Consider the following 15,313-nt stretch of genomic DNA (forward strand, 5'->3'; position numbering starts at 1 on the left):
GCATGCTTACGCAGCGCCGCGAAATGGTTGAACAAACAAAAAAAAAGGAGCGTAGATTCATCGTGCAGGGCCGTACCAACGATGATTCGGCGCGCCCCCCAAAAGGGAATAAAAAAAACTATTGACAATGTCGCATTTGATGTCGCACATGGAGTGGCTCCATTTCTCTGTCCGCAGCTATGGTTCCAAAGTGGCATGCATGCACATACGCAGCATACGTGCACACGGTATATATGTGGCATACACGTGACATACACACGGCATACACGTGGCCCGCGGGCGAGCTCAATTTTTGCGCCTCAGTTTGGCCGAGCCCGCCTCGTCCTTGGCGAGGGGAATTTTAATTTTGTAAATGGCCTTCTGCACGAGGCCCCAAAAGGCTTCCTTGGCCTCGACGGCGAAGGCGAAGCCCTTGTGCGAAAAGACATGAGAACTGTTCTTGCTGTCAATGTAGGCGAGTTTCTTAACTTCATACTTCCGGAGACCTTCAAACTTACCCAGCTTGAGTTGCTCCAGGACAATTTGCTCCATGGTAGGTTTCTTCATGAACTGGTACGTCATAAGTAGAATCAAAGGTAAGAGAGAAGCGTACAGGGAGACGAGGATCGAAAGGTAAAAATTTCCTGAAGAGTGTGCCTTTTCAAATGTGCCATGTAATTCATCAGCCCCTATAATATCTAAAAAGAGTTTCGTATTACTTACGATGAACCAAAAAAAGAAAGTTGCAATAATTTCAATCCACAGGACAATGTGAGAAATGACGAACCATGTGTTGGTTAAAAGTACAACGACTGCATTGACTGCTATGACGTGGTGGGTGTAAAGAATTTGTGAAAAGGTATGGAAGTCGATATCTACATTGTGGTGGTCCTTAATTACTGAGTCTACCTGACCAGTGGCAAAGTGTAGCATAATGATAGTTTCTACTGTAGCTAGCCAAATGGCAAAAAGTAAATAAACGAAAAGGTAATGAGTACCATAGGATCTGTACTTCTCTGGTTTTGATCGTTTTCCAATCCAGGACTTCATTTTGTTTGTGGACTTTTGAAAGAAGGGAATGAATCTAAAAGGGATCAGGCAAAAATGGAAAACGTTTTTGTAAACCCTTTTTATTTTGTTTGTGTAGAATTCGATTTTTCTGTTCGAGTAAAGAGGCCATAATGTGGACGGAGAGGTCTCGTATAGGAGGGGATTTTTCAAGAGGATACGATGAGGGAGTTGCTTATCTAGAGCAACAAAAAAGATAACAGGGAGGGACGTAAAAGCGATGTTAATGATTTGCTTGGTCCATGGGTTCCACGCATCTATGGCACTGTACCCTGTCCAGAAATTCAAAACCATCGAACAGAGACAAAAACTCACATTTCGAAAAATACAAAAGTACACTAAAAAGGAATTCCTCCTTAGAGATTCCCTTCCATGGACGAAGAGTAATTTTTTTAAGTACTTAAATTCACTTATGGTAAAATCTGATGACCTGGCTGCTTGTAACCCTTCCTTGCCAGCTATGCCAACCCCAACATTAGCCATTAGAATCATGCCCACATCATTTGCCCCATCTCCAATGGCTAAAGAGGTTCCCCTTGGATTGAAGGCAGAATTTTCCTTCACCAAAAGGGACTTTTGCTTTGGTGTCACTCTACAAGCAATGAGTGTAGATGCACTTCTAGCTAAAGTGTAAAATTTTATTTTTAAAATTTTGCTTTTCATAATTTCGTCTAATGCTTCTCCAGTGATGGTTATAGAAAACTGTGAGTAGTGGACCTTGTCTTTAGCTTTGCTCTTTTCCACATCATTACAATTGTTAGCAAATGATTCACTGGACTCAAGGAAAGAGTTGAATATTTTTTCCTGCTTAGCTAGTTCTGGTAAAGAATTATCATTTTTCAAATTGTACATGTTAGAAGATGATATGATGCTCTTGTTGATGGATCCATAAAAATTAGTTTTCATGAAATTCAAAATCGTTTCTGATCGTAGATCTAAATTTAAATTTTCCCAGTTGACGCTATTCCACCATTTTGTTCCATGGTCTACATTTAGCAAATTTGCTGCGTTGGTGTTTTTTTCATGAATAATCATTTGTTCTAACAAAACATTCGGGTCTGTTTCTGTGAACACTGCGTTGTATGTTTCTTTATTTAATATGTTAATTGAATGTCCAATGTTTATGGCCGTTTCTAATTTATCTCCTGTAAGAACACATATGGTCATTCCAGCGTCTCGCAGATCCTGTATCACCTGTGGAACGTCGTCCTGCAACTTGTCGTCAATCCCTGTGCAGCCAATAATAATTAAATTATCTTCTGCTTCATCGTAGAACTTTCCTAAACATCCTTCATGGTCTTTACTCATCTCTGACCTTTTTCTCGCCTCCACATGATCCTGATACATTTTCGTAAATTCTTCCTCCGTCAAATGTTTATATCCCAATACGAGGGTTCTTAACCCAGATGTAGCAAATGCATTGAGCTGGTACATCACGTGGTCTACGATATGCTCCTGATTTTTTGCTGCTAGCTTCAACACACTGGTGTCTGCTCCTTTGACCAGCATGTAGATTTCCTTCTTTTCATTTTTTACAATTAGGGACATGCGCTTTCTCACATTATCAAATGCGAAGACGTCAAGTATTTCGTAGGCCAGTATAGGGATAACCACCCGCTTGTTACTTTTTTTCCCTTCGCTTTTGGTCACCTCCTTCGGGTTGGTTCTGTTCTGCGAGAAGATATTCCTCATCGGGATGGACATGAGGAAGGGGGCTCCGGCAACCTCCTCTTCGCGACTCTCCTGGTTAGCACTCCCCCGTTCGTCGCACCCCTTCTCAGCAGCATCATTTATCCTTGACTCTCTCCTTCTCTCCCTGGGCGAGTTCACCTCCGGGAAGCACGCATCAAAATTGTCTTCATAGTAACCCTTCTTCTGCAGAAAATCGTTGTACGCCTTTTCCCCCAGGATGAACCTCTGGGCGAAGGTGGACGTCAACTCAATTTCGATGGTCGTTAGGTTAGGTCTATTCACGAATTCGCATCCCAGGTAGAGGGCCGTACTTATCAGGGCCAACTCGTCCGGTGAGCTGGCGTCGTACTGCGGCTGTGGCTGTGTGAGATACGTGTAGTTGATCATGGTTTCTCGGTCGAATATCTTGGTCTTCTCCGGGTTGCCTTCACTGGATGACGCACGGGAAGCGACTGCTGCTGCAGCGGCGGTAGAAGCGACGGGGGGTACCCCTGCCGAAACCGCACCCCCTTCAACTGTCTCGTTCGTCGCTGCCCCTCCCTCGTCCATCTCATCAATGTCTACATTTCTTATCATCGCGCTGTGGCAGAGACTGAAGACGAGTAGGAGGAAGTGCACCTGGTCCTGGACGTCATTTCTGATGCTGTATATTTTGTTGACGAAGAGAATTCTGTTGAAGAAAACAAAATCGTTTTCGCCCCTTTCGAAGTCATCCTCTGTGTATACATCTGTGGCCGCCTGCTCAGTGGTGAGGCTATTCCTGTGCATGAGGCTCTTTTTCTCCTTGTGTGGGTTGACGGAGGTCTTGGACCACGTGAGGGGGGGCAGTTCGCAGGACTCCCTGCTGCCGTCCTCGGAGCTGATGTTTGGGTTGGCACTGTCCCTGGTGGGCATTTCGTCCCCACCGCTTACCGCGCTTATCTTGCTGCCTGCACTGCCCCTACTTCTTGCGCTGCCCGGGGCAAATGGGTCCGAGAAGTCATCACTGCCCTCCCTGCGCCTCCTCATGATATTCTCCTTAATGTTACTAAAATCGTAAAACCCATAAATGCCCTTATTTCCCAAACCAATATTCTGCAATTGCATAATGTTCTGCGTGAGTGTCCCAGTCTTGTCTGAATAAATGTGGGTGACATTTCCCATTTCTTCAAGTAGCTGACCAGCTTTGCTTAAGGCGTGTCTTCCACTCTTAGCGCTGTACATATCGTTGTCCCAATTTATTAGGTAACCTTGTAAAAGTCGAACGACCTCCCAAATCAAAAGTAGGTCCACTGGTATGAAGGACCCAAAGAGAAGAATCATAGATCCAATGGTTATAAAAAATGTTTTGAGGCTATCTGCCTGATGACCTAAATTTAAGTACCATAAGTTGTAGCCCTTTCTCCTCATCCACAAAACACCAGCTATAGCAACGATGAAGGAAATTAACACTTGACATATGATGAGGACGATGACGTGGTTCCCATACACGAATTCTAATCTAGACCATTTTTGCCTTGACTTGGTGGAAGCATTTTTCATCAACTTGGTTCTATTTCCTGTGTTTATAACAAGTCCATAGATCCACTTGGTGTTTACAAGGGACGTTCCCCTGAGAACTACATTGTCGATGGTGACCTGGACCACCGTGGGTTCTGTGCAGGGGGGAGCAGCATCGATTTGGTCACATCCCTCTTTGTCATTAGATCGAGGGGTGACTCCTTCCCTATTCTCTTCACCGCTATGATCATAATAAGTGTTATTATTTTTTTTCGTTGTGTTTTTTTCCCCTTTTGTGCCCCAGGCTTGGTCCTCCGCAGAAATGGTGCCACCCCTATCTGCATCATAAAAATGTACAACTTGCCCTCCGTCCTTTTTGTATTGAAGAGGAGGAAAGAGCATGTGTCCCTTGTACTCAAAAATGTTATCGTTAGGACTTTCACTTATTAATTCTGCTTGGCAGTACCCAGCATGATTATCATCCTGGAAGTATTTTACTACATGAGGAAGACAATACTTTTGTTTCACGTTAGATTCTCCATCTACATTCTTCGTCTCGATATTTACAATTCCTTTTTTGTTTGATGAATTCAGAATAATTAAATCAGCAGGAAAATATTCATAAGAAAATATTTTAACAACATCTCCATCCTTTACATCTGCCCATTTTTTTTCCTTCAAAATGCCTTCATGAAAAACCATGGTCTTCTTACTGTTTTCTTCATTGTCCGATTTATGCCTTTGTAGGTCTTCAAAAAATTCTTTGATCATAGCCACAACGATTATGAAGACAAGTGGGATGAGGTAGGTGGGCATTCCCTTGGAGTCTGTAATTTCAGGGATTAGTTGTAGCATGGAGATGGACAGAAAATATAAATTACCCAAACGTAAGAATTGAAAAAATACGATTAGAGGCAGGAAGCTATACACCTTATATTTTGCTGTTCTTATTTCATTTCTGTGTTTTTTTCCATATATTAGGTCTATGTTGAGGTCTTCTTCCTTCAGCTTCTCTTGAGCTTTCTTTATGTACATCTCATGGTTTTCCTTTTTAACTTCAAAGTTAGAGATGAGGTATATTCTGTTTTCGTTGCTGGCCCCCTTAATTTTCGTGGACACCCACTCCAGGAGGTTCATAACCTGCGTGTGCAACATGGTTTCCTCGGTGGGGGAGCGTTCTCAGGTGGGCCACTCATCCAACGGGGTGTTCTTCAAATTGTGCGTAGTTCCACTCGTGCGTAGTTACAAATGGGTGTGCTTCTTATACATAAAACGAGTGCATGACCCTTTCTCCCCCCCCCTCTTTTTTTTGTTTTACTCCTCAATACTGATGATGCACAACGGTAGAAGAGAATCGGGTGCGGAGACTCAACATGACGTAGCAGGTACCATGTACTGGTGAATCACAGGGGAGACACGTCGAACGGTGCGCTGATGGGGACAGGTCTTCTCACTTGGGCGTAAAAAAAAAAAGTTTAAAAGATGTTCAAATGGTGGAACGGTTAAGCGGTTCAGAGGTGGCGTGGCGGGGAGCTAAGGTGACCAGGTTCCCCCACGCTGCACGCGACGGAGCGCTCCTTGTCTCCTCCGCCCCCGTCACATACTGTGAGAAGCGAACACAACAGGGTGCAGACTACATCCAAGGATGAGGCACAAAATTGGCGTGTATCACAAGTGTGGGGGGGGCAGCAGGGGTGTGCTCACGTGGGGAATTCTCAAACGGGGAGCAGTCAAAATTGTGTGCTTAACTGCTGCGCAACAAACGTAACAAAGCGGGGCGTCCTGCAGCGGCGTAAAAAAAAAAAAAAATAATAAAGGTCAAAAAGAATAGCGTTAGAGGTGCCTCTACAATTGAAGTTGCCGGTATGCACACACAAAAGCGTGACGCGTCGCAGAGGTTATGACGTCCTCGTGTGCACAGGTGAACGCACTTGCGTTAAGCATGCGTATAGTTGTGTATGCATATGTACGCATGTACGTTTGCACACCGTCGCGCGGGTAGGACACGGGGAATGAATAATGGGGCGAATAGTTGGGTAAAAAGATGGAGTAAAAAATGGGGTGAGCGATGGTTAAATTAATGGCGCGCACACGTGACGCAAAAAATGCCACAAACAGAACGGGAAAATAAAATGTGTTGAGGGGAAATTTCTCACTAGAAATGCACAAACGCTTCCAGCACACGCGGTATATGGGGCGCGTCTGTCTGTGCAACGTCGCCCGAGACACATCCACTGGGCCAACTTCCAAGTCGCAAAGTGTAGTGTGCAAATAAACGAAGCTGCACGCTCCTCATGCTGGGATTATTTTACAGTGTAGGCTAAACGCTGAGCGGACACCTATATATATTCTTTAGCCGGGCAGGGGGCAAAACGAGCACACAATTGAAAAGGAACATGCACCTATATCCTCCCCCCCTCAGTTGCATACATGTAACAAATGCACAAAAAAAAAAAAAAAAAAGGAAAAAAAAGGAAAAAAAATATAAATAAAATAATAAAATGAGGGACACAGAGGACATTTGGGTTATGCTCAGCATGCAGCCCCCTTTTTCGCGGTTACTCGTGCGTGCAGAGAATTAACCCGGAAAAAAAAAAAAAAAAAAAAAAAGCTGCAATGGTATACAAGTCGTGACAAACCCGTTTGGTTAATTTAGCCTTACGCCTTCCCACCACCCCAGAAAAAAAAAAAAAAAAAAAATTAACCATTTATGAGGAAAAATACCACTAAATGGTTATAGAAAAAAAGAAAAATTTTGGATGTAAAAAAATACATCAGCGCTGGGAAAGAATCCAAACCGAGCAAAGCTTGTAAAAAGTTAGCCAAGCAAAATAGGGATCCCCCATTTTAGGCGAAACGGAAATTAAAAAAAAGAAGAAGCAACAAACAGCGTTGTTATATATATCGTATCACTTGGCTTCTGTTCACATTGCATTGTGTCGCGGAAGAGCGAAGGAGTGGGGAGAAGATCTCATTAAAGGAAACGAGGCATTCATGTTTTTGTACCAGTTGACAAAAACAGAAAATCCAAACTCTGGCAGAAAAGCGAATTGGAAGTGTACTCAGCCCCTCCCCCCCTTTTTTTATCATTTGTAATTCCTTCGAAACCGAATTATACAAATGCGCAAATTTACAACAGTCATTTTGTTCCTCGTTTTTTACCTTTCGTTTTATCTGACCCTTTCATACAATGGTACGTGTCCCCAGGGAAGAGGAGGCCCCCCCACACGAGTTTATACGCACGTGGGTCGTAGTGCGTGTGTCGTAGCCCGTCTGTCTCTCCATACGTAGAGAGTTCCATTTGTAAATTTCCTTGCGTGGAGGGGTTGTTACAGGGAGGAAGATTCCATGTTGATACCCCTTCCCTGCGATCGAATTTATCCTTAAGAGTTACCTCGTTCGCCTCCATATGCATGGTTTCCTCTCTGAGACAAAGCCGCTTCACCGTTTTTCGTGATGCTGCTTATAAATTTTTCCTTTTTTTTTTTTACCCTACCCCCCTGTAGACAAAGTGGACGATATAGTAATTGTGGACGAGTCGGAAAAAGTCCACCGTGGAGAGGAGGACCAGATGAAAAGTGCTGCAGGTATACACAGTGAGAGATAGAGCGAGTTGCTCCATACGCAGTGCGCAGGGTCTATTACGTTTGCCTTGGTAGACCCCTTCTCGCTTGACACGTACATTTTGCATACGCTTGTGACCCACTGTGTTATATGCCGCTTTTCTCCCCTTAGGCGCCGAGACAGAGGTAGAGACAGAGACAGACCCTGAGAGCGACCCGCGGCAGTTGATGCTGTCCTGGGCAGGTGACAACGAAAACCTGTTTTACTTCAAAATAGGGATTTTTTTTTGCCTTTTAATTGTGATCATTGTGAATGGGGTGGTGGGCCGAAAGACAAACAGAACAATCGCCCTCTACTGGCTGAGGTCATGCAAGGATATCTTTATTCAAAATTTTTCAAAGCTGGGAAATGAAAAATCTTTTTTATTTGAAAAGTCATATGACAAATTTGAGTTTTATTGTACAGGTAGAAAGAACTGTAATTATTATTTTGTTAATTTAAACTTATGCAAAAGACAATGTTTGTGGAGGTATTTTATTTTGAATCATTTTATAAAAGAAAGGGACAGCATGAGTATAGCTATTCACTTTGAAAAACTGGACAAGGGAGTTCTGTGCATATATAAAAAGCATCACAAAAAGTACATCGATTGTCGTTTCCCTAATTTGAATAAGTATACAAAATTATTAACCAAAAAGGATTTGAAACAAAGTTATGAAATCAAGGGGGACTCCAATGAAATCATGGATCTGGTGTTAAGTGGAAAAATATTAAACTTTTTGAATACCTATGATAGGTACATAAACTACGTGTGTATCACCGACATTGCTTTGTTTGACTCGGAGGACAGGGTAGATGGGGAGAAGGAAGAGGATAAGGGGGAGAAGAACTCAAATGACCAGAAGGAGCAACGTAGTAATAAAGGAGGGAAACATAAATTCTGCTTCCTGAATTTTGCTATCCCTAAAAATGTGGAAGACTTACGGACGCTGGTAAATTTTTCAATCTACATGATCGACGCTTGCTACTGCCTCGAGTTATCAGAAAAGGTCAGGGACCACGTGAAGAAGCTTCGAAGCATTGTGGAAAAGGAAGACTTGAAAAAAAAACAGCAACTGAAAGAATTGCAGGAAAGGAGAAAAGCCCAAAAATTGCAAGAGGAAAAGGAGAAAGTGGAAAAGATGTCTGCCGAGCAGCAGAGGAAGTATGAGGAAAAGAAGCAGAAGAAGAGTTTGAAAAAAATGAAAAAAATTAAAATTATAAAATTGTGATTTTTTTTTTTTTTTTTTTTTTTTCGTCTACACTGTTCATGCAACATAATTTGGTGTACCTTAAGTTATCCCTTTTTTGCCTTTTTTATTTGCCTTTTATTGCCTTTTTTGCATTTTTTTTTTCTGTCCCTGCTTGTATTCCATTTGTTTGTTTTGTCCCCCTTTGCGTGTGCGCATGGCGACAACAAAAAAGACCTGCGCCCAACGGCGCCTAACCGATTTCGTTTTTCTTACCCACGCCACAGTGAGGACGACTCAACGTCTCTTCACTCGCGCGTTTGTCACAACGTGATGCGTCTTATTATATTTAAGTTTTTTTTCCTTTTTAATTTTGGTGGCCTCCGTTCGCAGCATTGCGCAGAGGTGCACAAACGAATTGTTTATGCCACAAAGGTGGGAAGGAATTGCAGTGGGGAATGGCAACGTAGGGAACATGCGAGGCCGAACCGAATATGATACGGCCGCCTCCTACACGTGACGCATTTTTTATATGGGGGGAGATAACCTTCCCCCATCCGCAGGAGCCACACCTACGCATTGGACACGCAGGATTGGTCAACGTACTTTATTATGTCAATAAAGGTCTCGTTCAGTGAACCCTTTCCTATGAGGAATCCATCAACGGGGGTTTCTTCCATGTAGTTCTGCGGGGGGAGCAACAAGAGTGGGATGTACAAATGGGCACAGCACAGCACGAGTGGGATAAACACACGGGGCGAGCACAGCATGAGTGGGATAAATACACAGGGAGCAGACAAACCTGCATGTTGTGCCTGGTCACCGATCCACCGTACACGATTTTTACTGCGTCGCTTGTTTCCGTGTCCACCTCGTCTGCTACGTTTCGCTTGATATCTACGCGGGGGGGGAAGAAGCAAGAAAGGAAGGGTAAAATATAGAATGGGCACAAAAGGATGTGTACACGTGAACACACCTATGAAGGGCGTGCAGAAAAAAAAAAAAAAAAAAAAACATTAGTTGAGACCCCGCTTGAAACACATTATTCTGCCTCCGTTCCCAATTGGTTCCCGTCTCCTTTATCCTTTTTTTTTTTTTTTTTTTTTTTTTGGGTCTCCCCATCACTTTGACTCACCCCAGTAGCAGGTATTCAAAAAGTCAGCCGTCACGGATTTGCCGGTGCCGATGGCGAAGCTGGGTTCCAGGGCTATGATAATGTTTTGCATCTCGTCCTTCGGAATTGTCTGCTTGATCAGCTGCAAGTTGTGGAGCGGTGCACAGGATGAGCGAGCGAGCGCGTAAATTGCGGGCACAACTCAACAGGCGGTATGACGAGGGGGAGAGATAGAGATAACCCACGCAAAGTGGTCCACGTAGTATATTGTCTTTTTTTCCCCCCCTCCCCTCCCATTTACGACAATCTTACAGAAAGCAATCTTCTCGTCTTTGATGATGTGAATGGGTTGTGCTCATCCTGATAATCATCCCCTACGCATAAGATAACTTTCAGTTTGGACTGAACAGCATTATGTACCTTCTGCGCTATCTGTTCCAGTGTCTCCCCATTGTTGCTGTGAAACCCTCGACGCCTCTCACTGTGTCCGATTATGGTGTACTTTGTACCAAACTGTTTTATTAAATCGGCTGTGGTTTCTCCGGTGAAGGCCCCTAAGCCGCTTGCCAAGCTGATGTCTTGGGAGCAGGCAAAGATCTTCGAATTATTTTCTTCAATTTTGTCCAGGAGATAGGGCATGAACAATATGTTAGGGGATAAAACAAGGTCGAGATAATTTGAATATTTTATTTTTGTAAATGCGTCAATTAGTGGGTATGCTTCTTTCTTTGTGAGATAGCACTTCCAATTGCCGATGAGGATTTTCCTCCCCCTCTCTTCACCACTCCACTGTTTAGGCTGTGGGTCACGCAGCGAATTACTCTGCGAACGAGGGCGCAAACTGCTTTGCAAACTGCCCTGCGAATCAGTCACCGTTCCCTCCTTCGTGCCCACGTGATTGTCAACAAGCGGGCACATTTCCACCACATTATTTGGGTATTCACATTGAGAGTCTAATTTGTTTATCCTGTGGGCATGGGTCTTTTGGGTTCGCCCCTTCCTTGCTCTTAAGAGGGGACTTGCGGGGACATAAAAGGAATACACCTTCTTGCCTTTCAGGGGGTCCACGCATGCACTCTCCGGCACACAGTCACTGAGGCGCAGGCATTCTGTACCTACCCAGTAGATGCATAGAGCGCGCAAGAGTTGCATTCTCATGTTAGGTTCCCGCGTGAAGATAAAAGAATGACAAACACATACGGGGAAGGGGGGGGGAAAAAAAACAGCAGCGATACGTATTTGGGAGACGCCTGCTTATCTTCACACTGACGTAGTTAACTTAGTGGAAGCTCCTTCCGAGAAGCATGCAACATGCGCATTATGTAGGTGTAAAGATGTGCGTATCTACATGGCACATTGCTTCACACGCAGGGCCCCACTCTCATTTTCCACCTTCGCACATCAAGCAAACGGTGGAGGAAGTAGCCAACCTCTTGCCTCTACACGACGAATAAGCCAACACAGGAACATGAACATTGGAGGAGGAACAGGACTCGCCAAATGTATCCTAAATGTACGTCAGATGTATGCCAAATGCATGCCACACGGATAAGAGAGAAAACACGGCTGTAGGACCCGCACCTCTGCGGCAGTTAAAAAGTGGGAACGAAATTAAAAAAAAAATAATAAAAAAAAAAAAACGTTCACACCAAGTATATAGCTCTTTTTTTTTTTTTTTTTTTTTTTTTTTTTTTGTGGCAACTTTTCCCCTAATGGGACTCCTCTCCTGTGCGCGGGAAAACAGGCCCCCCAAAAAAAAATATTGCCGCACTGCGCTACGAAAAAAAAGGGAACACTTCAAAATGTGAAAAGAAAGCCCTAAGCAAATATATTTTCCCCTCCGTGTTGTATCCTTTTTTTTTTTTTTTTTTTTGTTTGTTGAGATTCCTTTTCGTTTGGAAGGAGATTACATTGTTCTCTGATTTGAGAGTGGCACACCTCCGCTTGAAGCTTCCCTGCTTTTCTGCAATTTCGCAAAACGGGATTGTTCAGGTGGGGTTGCAGGGGTATGCACTGTTCTTTGGCAAAAGGTTCCACACAATAATGCTTCCCTTTTGAAGGGAAGGAGAACGGCCACCAGGTTGGTTCTCGTGTGAATACTTTTCTCCAACGGGGTTCATCATTCCCCACTACACCCCCCCAACTAAAGAGACGCACGTCAGCGCTGACTTGACGGAAAAAAAAGGCTATTTTTTAAACCACTTTGATGCGAGAAACAACACCACACACACATACACATAAATACACACACACAGAGGTATTGCGGTGTGCTGTGAAGTAGCTACCGCTGTTTTAGCAAAAAAAAAAAAAGGGGGACCCTCAAATTGGGCCAGAACACTTGTCCACAAGGACGCACTGACCGTCTCTTCCTTTTTCCCTCCCGCCCTATATATATATATATATATATATATATATATATAACACACCCGATGCAGCACTACAACCACACTAAGATTGTGATCCGGGTGTTGGGAGCTGGGCAGACGGTGGGTCGATCTTGTGTGATCGTGGAGTTAGAGAACCGGCGAGTGATGTTCGACTGCGGTTCACACCTTGGGTACAAAGACGAAAGGAAGTATCCCAATTTCAACATACTGGTAAACAATGACACGTATGCAGTGGAGAAAGAAAAGGGGATGGGAGAAGGGAATGTGTATGAACATCACCTGAACACAGAAGTGAATATAAGTATAGTAAACAGTAGCATATCTGAAAAGGAAAAGTTAATAAAAAATTTAAGTAGAATAAATGAAATAATTGATTGTGTCATTATAAGTCATTTTCATATGGATCACATAGGAGCATTGCCCTTCTTTACAGAGATATTAAAATATAGGGGCACCATAATTATGAGTTACCCAACCAAGGCTCTGAGTCCAATATTGTTGCTGGACGGATGTCGAGTAGCAGATTTAAAATGGGAAAAAAAACACTTCGAGAGACAAATCAAACTGTTAAATGAAAAATCAGATGAACTTTTAAATTATAACATTAGTAGTTTAAAAAAGGATCCATGGAATATCAGTGAAGAGCATATATATTCTTGTATAGGTAAAGTGGTAGGGTTACAAATAAATGAGACATTTGAAATGGGCAATATGTCTATCACTCCATACTACGCAGGACATGTGTTAGGTGCTTGTATATTCAAAATAGAGGTAAACAATTTTAGCGTCATCTATACAGGTGATTATAATACTGTACCAGATAAGCATCTTGGAAGTACTAAAATTCCTTCTCTGAATCCAGAGATTTTCATTTCTGAATCTACCTATGCTACCTATGTTAGGCCAACGAGAAAGGCATCTGAATTGGATCTGTGCAACTTAGTACACGAATGTGTACACAAAGGAGGGAAGGTACTCATCCCTGTGTTTGCCATAGGAAGAGCACAAGAATTGTCAATACTGTTAGACTCTTATTGGAGAAAAATGAGAATCAATTATCCCATTTATTTTGGATGTGGGTTGACAGAAAATGCTAATAAGTATTATCGAATTTATTCTTCTTGGGTAAATAGTAGTTGTGTTTCTACAGATCAAAAGAACCTGTTCGATTTTGCGAATATTTCTCCATTTGTAAATAGCTACTTGGGTGAGAATAGGCCCATGGTTTTGTTTGCAACTCCAGGGATGCTACATACTGGATTATCTCTAAAAGCTTTTAAAGCATGGGCAGGGTCAAGTAAAAATTTAATTGTCCTTCCAGGGTACTGTGTTCAAGGTACTGTAGGGCACAAGTTAATTATGGGAGAAAGGAAAATATCGTTTGATGGAAGCTCTTATTTTAATGTTGCTTGTAAAATCATTTACCTTTCCTTTTCTGCGCACGCTGATTCTAATGGTATTCAACAACTCATAAGACATGTGCTCCCACAAAATGTCCTTTTTGTTCATGGAGAAAAAAATGGAATGGAAAAATTGTCAAAACATATATCTTCTCACTACTTAATTAACTCCTTGTGTCCTTCCTTGGGGCAAAATTGCGAGTTCAACTTTTCCAAGGGTAATATGAAATATGTATATGTGCAGGATTCACTCTATCGTGATATTCTTCGTAACATAAATGAACAGAAGGAGAAAAAGTCATCCCATGTGTCTTCCAACAAGATAAGCGGCCTCTACCGCAGTGACGCTACTAAATTGGCATCGCGGGATGGAAACTACATCGTTTCTTTTTCATCTTATGTTGTGTACATCACCATTCGTGAGAAGCCCTACCTTTTGTTCCTCCCCAGACGGGAGCTCCTACGCGTAGTGCGGGCTAGGTGCATCCCCGTCACGCTTAAGCGGGGCGACAAGTGCTTCACCTCGGACAGGCTCTTCGGTTTGGGAAACATTCAGAAGAGAAACGCACAAAATGGCAACACTGAAAATGGCGCAAGTGTTCCCTTCGGTGAAGTTGGCTGTCCGGAAGAAAGCCTGAGCAATGCACACGAGGAGGGAATATCCCCCCTTCGTCCTCGCCCTCAGCCGGGTAAAAGGAAGTACGACGAAATGTCAAAAATGGGGGACGCTACAGAGGAAGAAGCGGAAGGTCAGGAAGGAGAACAGCATAGTTCCCCCCAACATGTACGTAAAAAGCTCGCACAGGTGCCCACCGAGTGGGTCGACGCCGCAGAGGAAGGTGTGTGCGGGCCAGAGGTAGAAAGGCAAGGATGTCCAGCAACTGGAGAAGGTCTTTTTCAGCATGACGGGGAGGACGAGAGGCAGGAAGGGCAGCCGGTTAACCTCTCAAAAGGTGCATCAATTGCCGCTCCCACCGCGTGCGGAGACGCGCTTCAGCAAAGCACCGCCAGACGCACGCGCAACTACGTTAAGGATGAAGACCAAGTAAGCATGCCACTAATTAACCTGCGCTTCAGGGAAAGCATCACCATAAGCTACAACAAATTTTACAATTTTGTAATTTCCTTTTTCCAAGAAATTGTGGACACGAAGAATAGGAGCAGCATCCGTTTTTTGGGCGAAGGGGTAATTATAAAAAATGTGAAGGAAGGTGATGGGTATTTTTGCCTCCTGTCGTTTCTGTCTCTGCGGGCCATTCACGATGGAGGAAGTAACCTCCTCCTCCAGTGGTCCTACGTGGACGACGCACCCGAGTCGGCCATCCAAAAGTTCATAAGCGCGATTAAGGAGTACGCCGCGGGGGGGCAAATAGAAACGTCGTAACTGACAGGGGTAAGCAT

The 15,313-nt window shown here is 43.5% G+C and overlaps 4 protein-coding genes across 4 annotated transcripts; 2 read left to right on the plus strand and 2 right to left on the minus strand.

Moving 5' to 3' along the window:
• Positions 1 to 285: 285 nt before the first annotated feature.
• On the minus strand, positions 286 to 5,373 carry AK88_03272 (uncharacterized protein; the record flags this gene model as incomplete). Its single annotated transcript, XM_012480893.1, has 1 exon — positions 286 to 5,373. One exon carries the CDS (start codon positions 5,371 to 5,373, stop codon positions 286 to 288), a length of 5,088 nt encoding a protein of 1,695 aa, XP_012336316.1.
• Positions 5,374 to 7,338: 1,965 nt separating this feature from the next.
• Positions 7,339 to 9,053, plus strand: AK88_03273 (uncharacterized protein; the record flags this gene model as incomplete). Its single annotated transcript, XM_012480894.1, has 3 exons — positions 7,339 to 7,411; positions 7,725 to 7,805; positions 7,954 to 9,053. 3 exons carry the CDS (start codon positions 7,339 to 7,341, stop codon positions 9,051 to 9,053), a joined length of 1,254 nt encoding a protein of 417 aa, XP_012336317.1.
• Positions 9,054 to 9,583: 530 nt separating this feature from the next.
• AK88_03274 (triose-phosphate isomerase) lies at positions 9,584 to 11,283 on the minus strand (the record flags this gene model as incomplete). Its single annotated transcript, XM_012480895.1, has 4 exons — positions 9,584 to 9,697; positions 9,814 to 9,908; positions 10,147 to 10,267; positions 10,438 to 11,283. The coding sequence occupies 4 exons, from the start codon at positions 11,281 to 11,283 to the stop codon at positions 9,584 to 9,586; spliced, it is 1,176 nt and encodes a 391-aa protein (XP_012336318.1).
• Positions 11,284 to 12,554: 1,271 nt separating this feature from the next.
• On the plus strand, positions 12,555 to 15,296 carry AK88_03275 (uncharacterized protein; the record flags this gene model as incomplete). The annotated part of the gene is made up of 1 exon (XM_012480896.1): positions 12,555 to 15,296. The coding sequence occupies one exon, from the start codon at positions 12,555 to 12,557 to the stop codon at positions 15,294 to 15,296; it is 2,742 nt and encodes a 913-aa protein (XP_012336319.1).
• Positions 15,297 to 15,313: the final 17 nt, after the last annotated feature.

The sequence above is a fragment of the Plasmodium fragile genome (assembly GCF_000956335.1).
Source record: "Plasmodium fragile strain nilgiri unplaced genomic scaffold supercont1.36, whole genome shotgun sequence".
In the NCBI taxonomy this organism is placed as follows: Eukaryota; Apicomplexa; class Aconoidasida; order Haemosporida; family Plasmodiidae; genus Plasmodium; species Plasmodium fragile.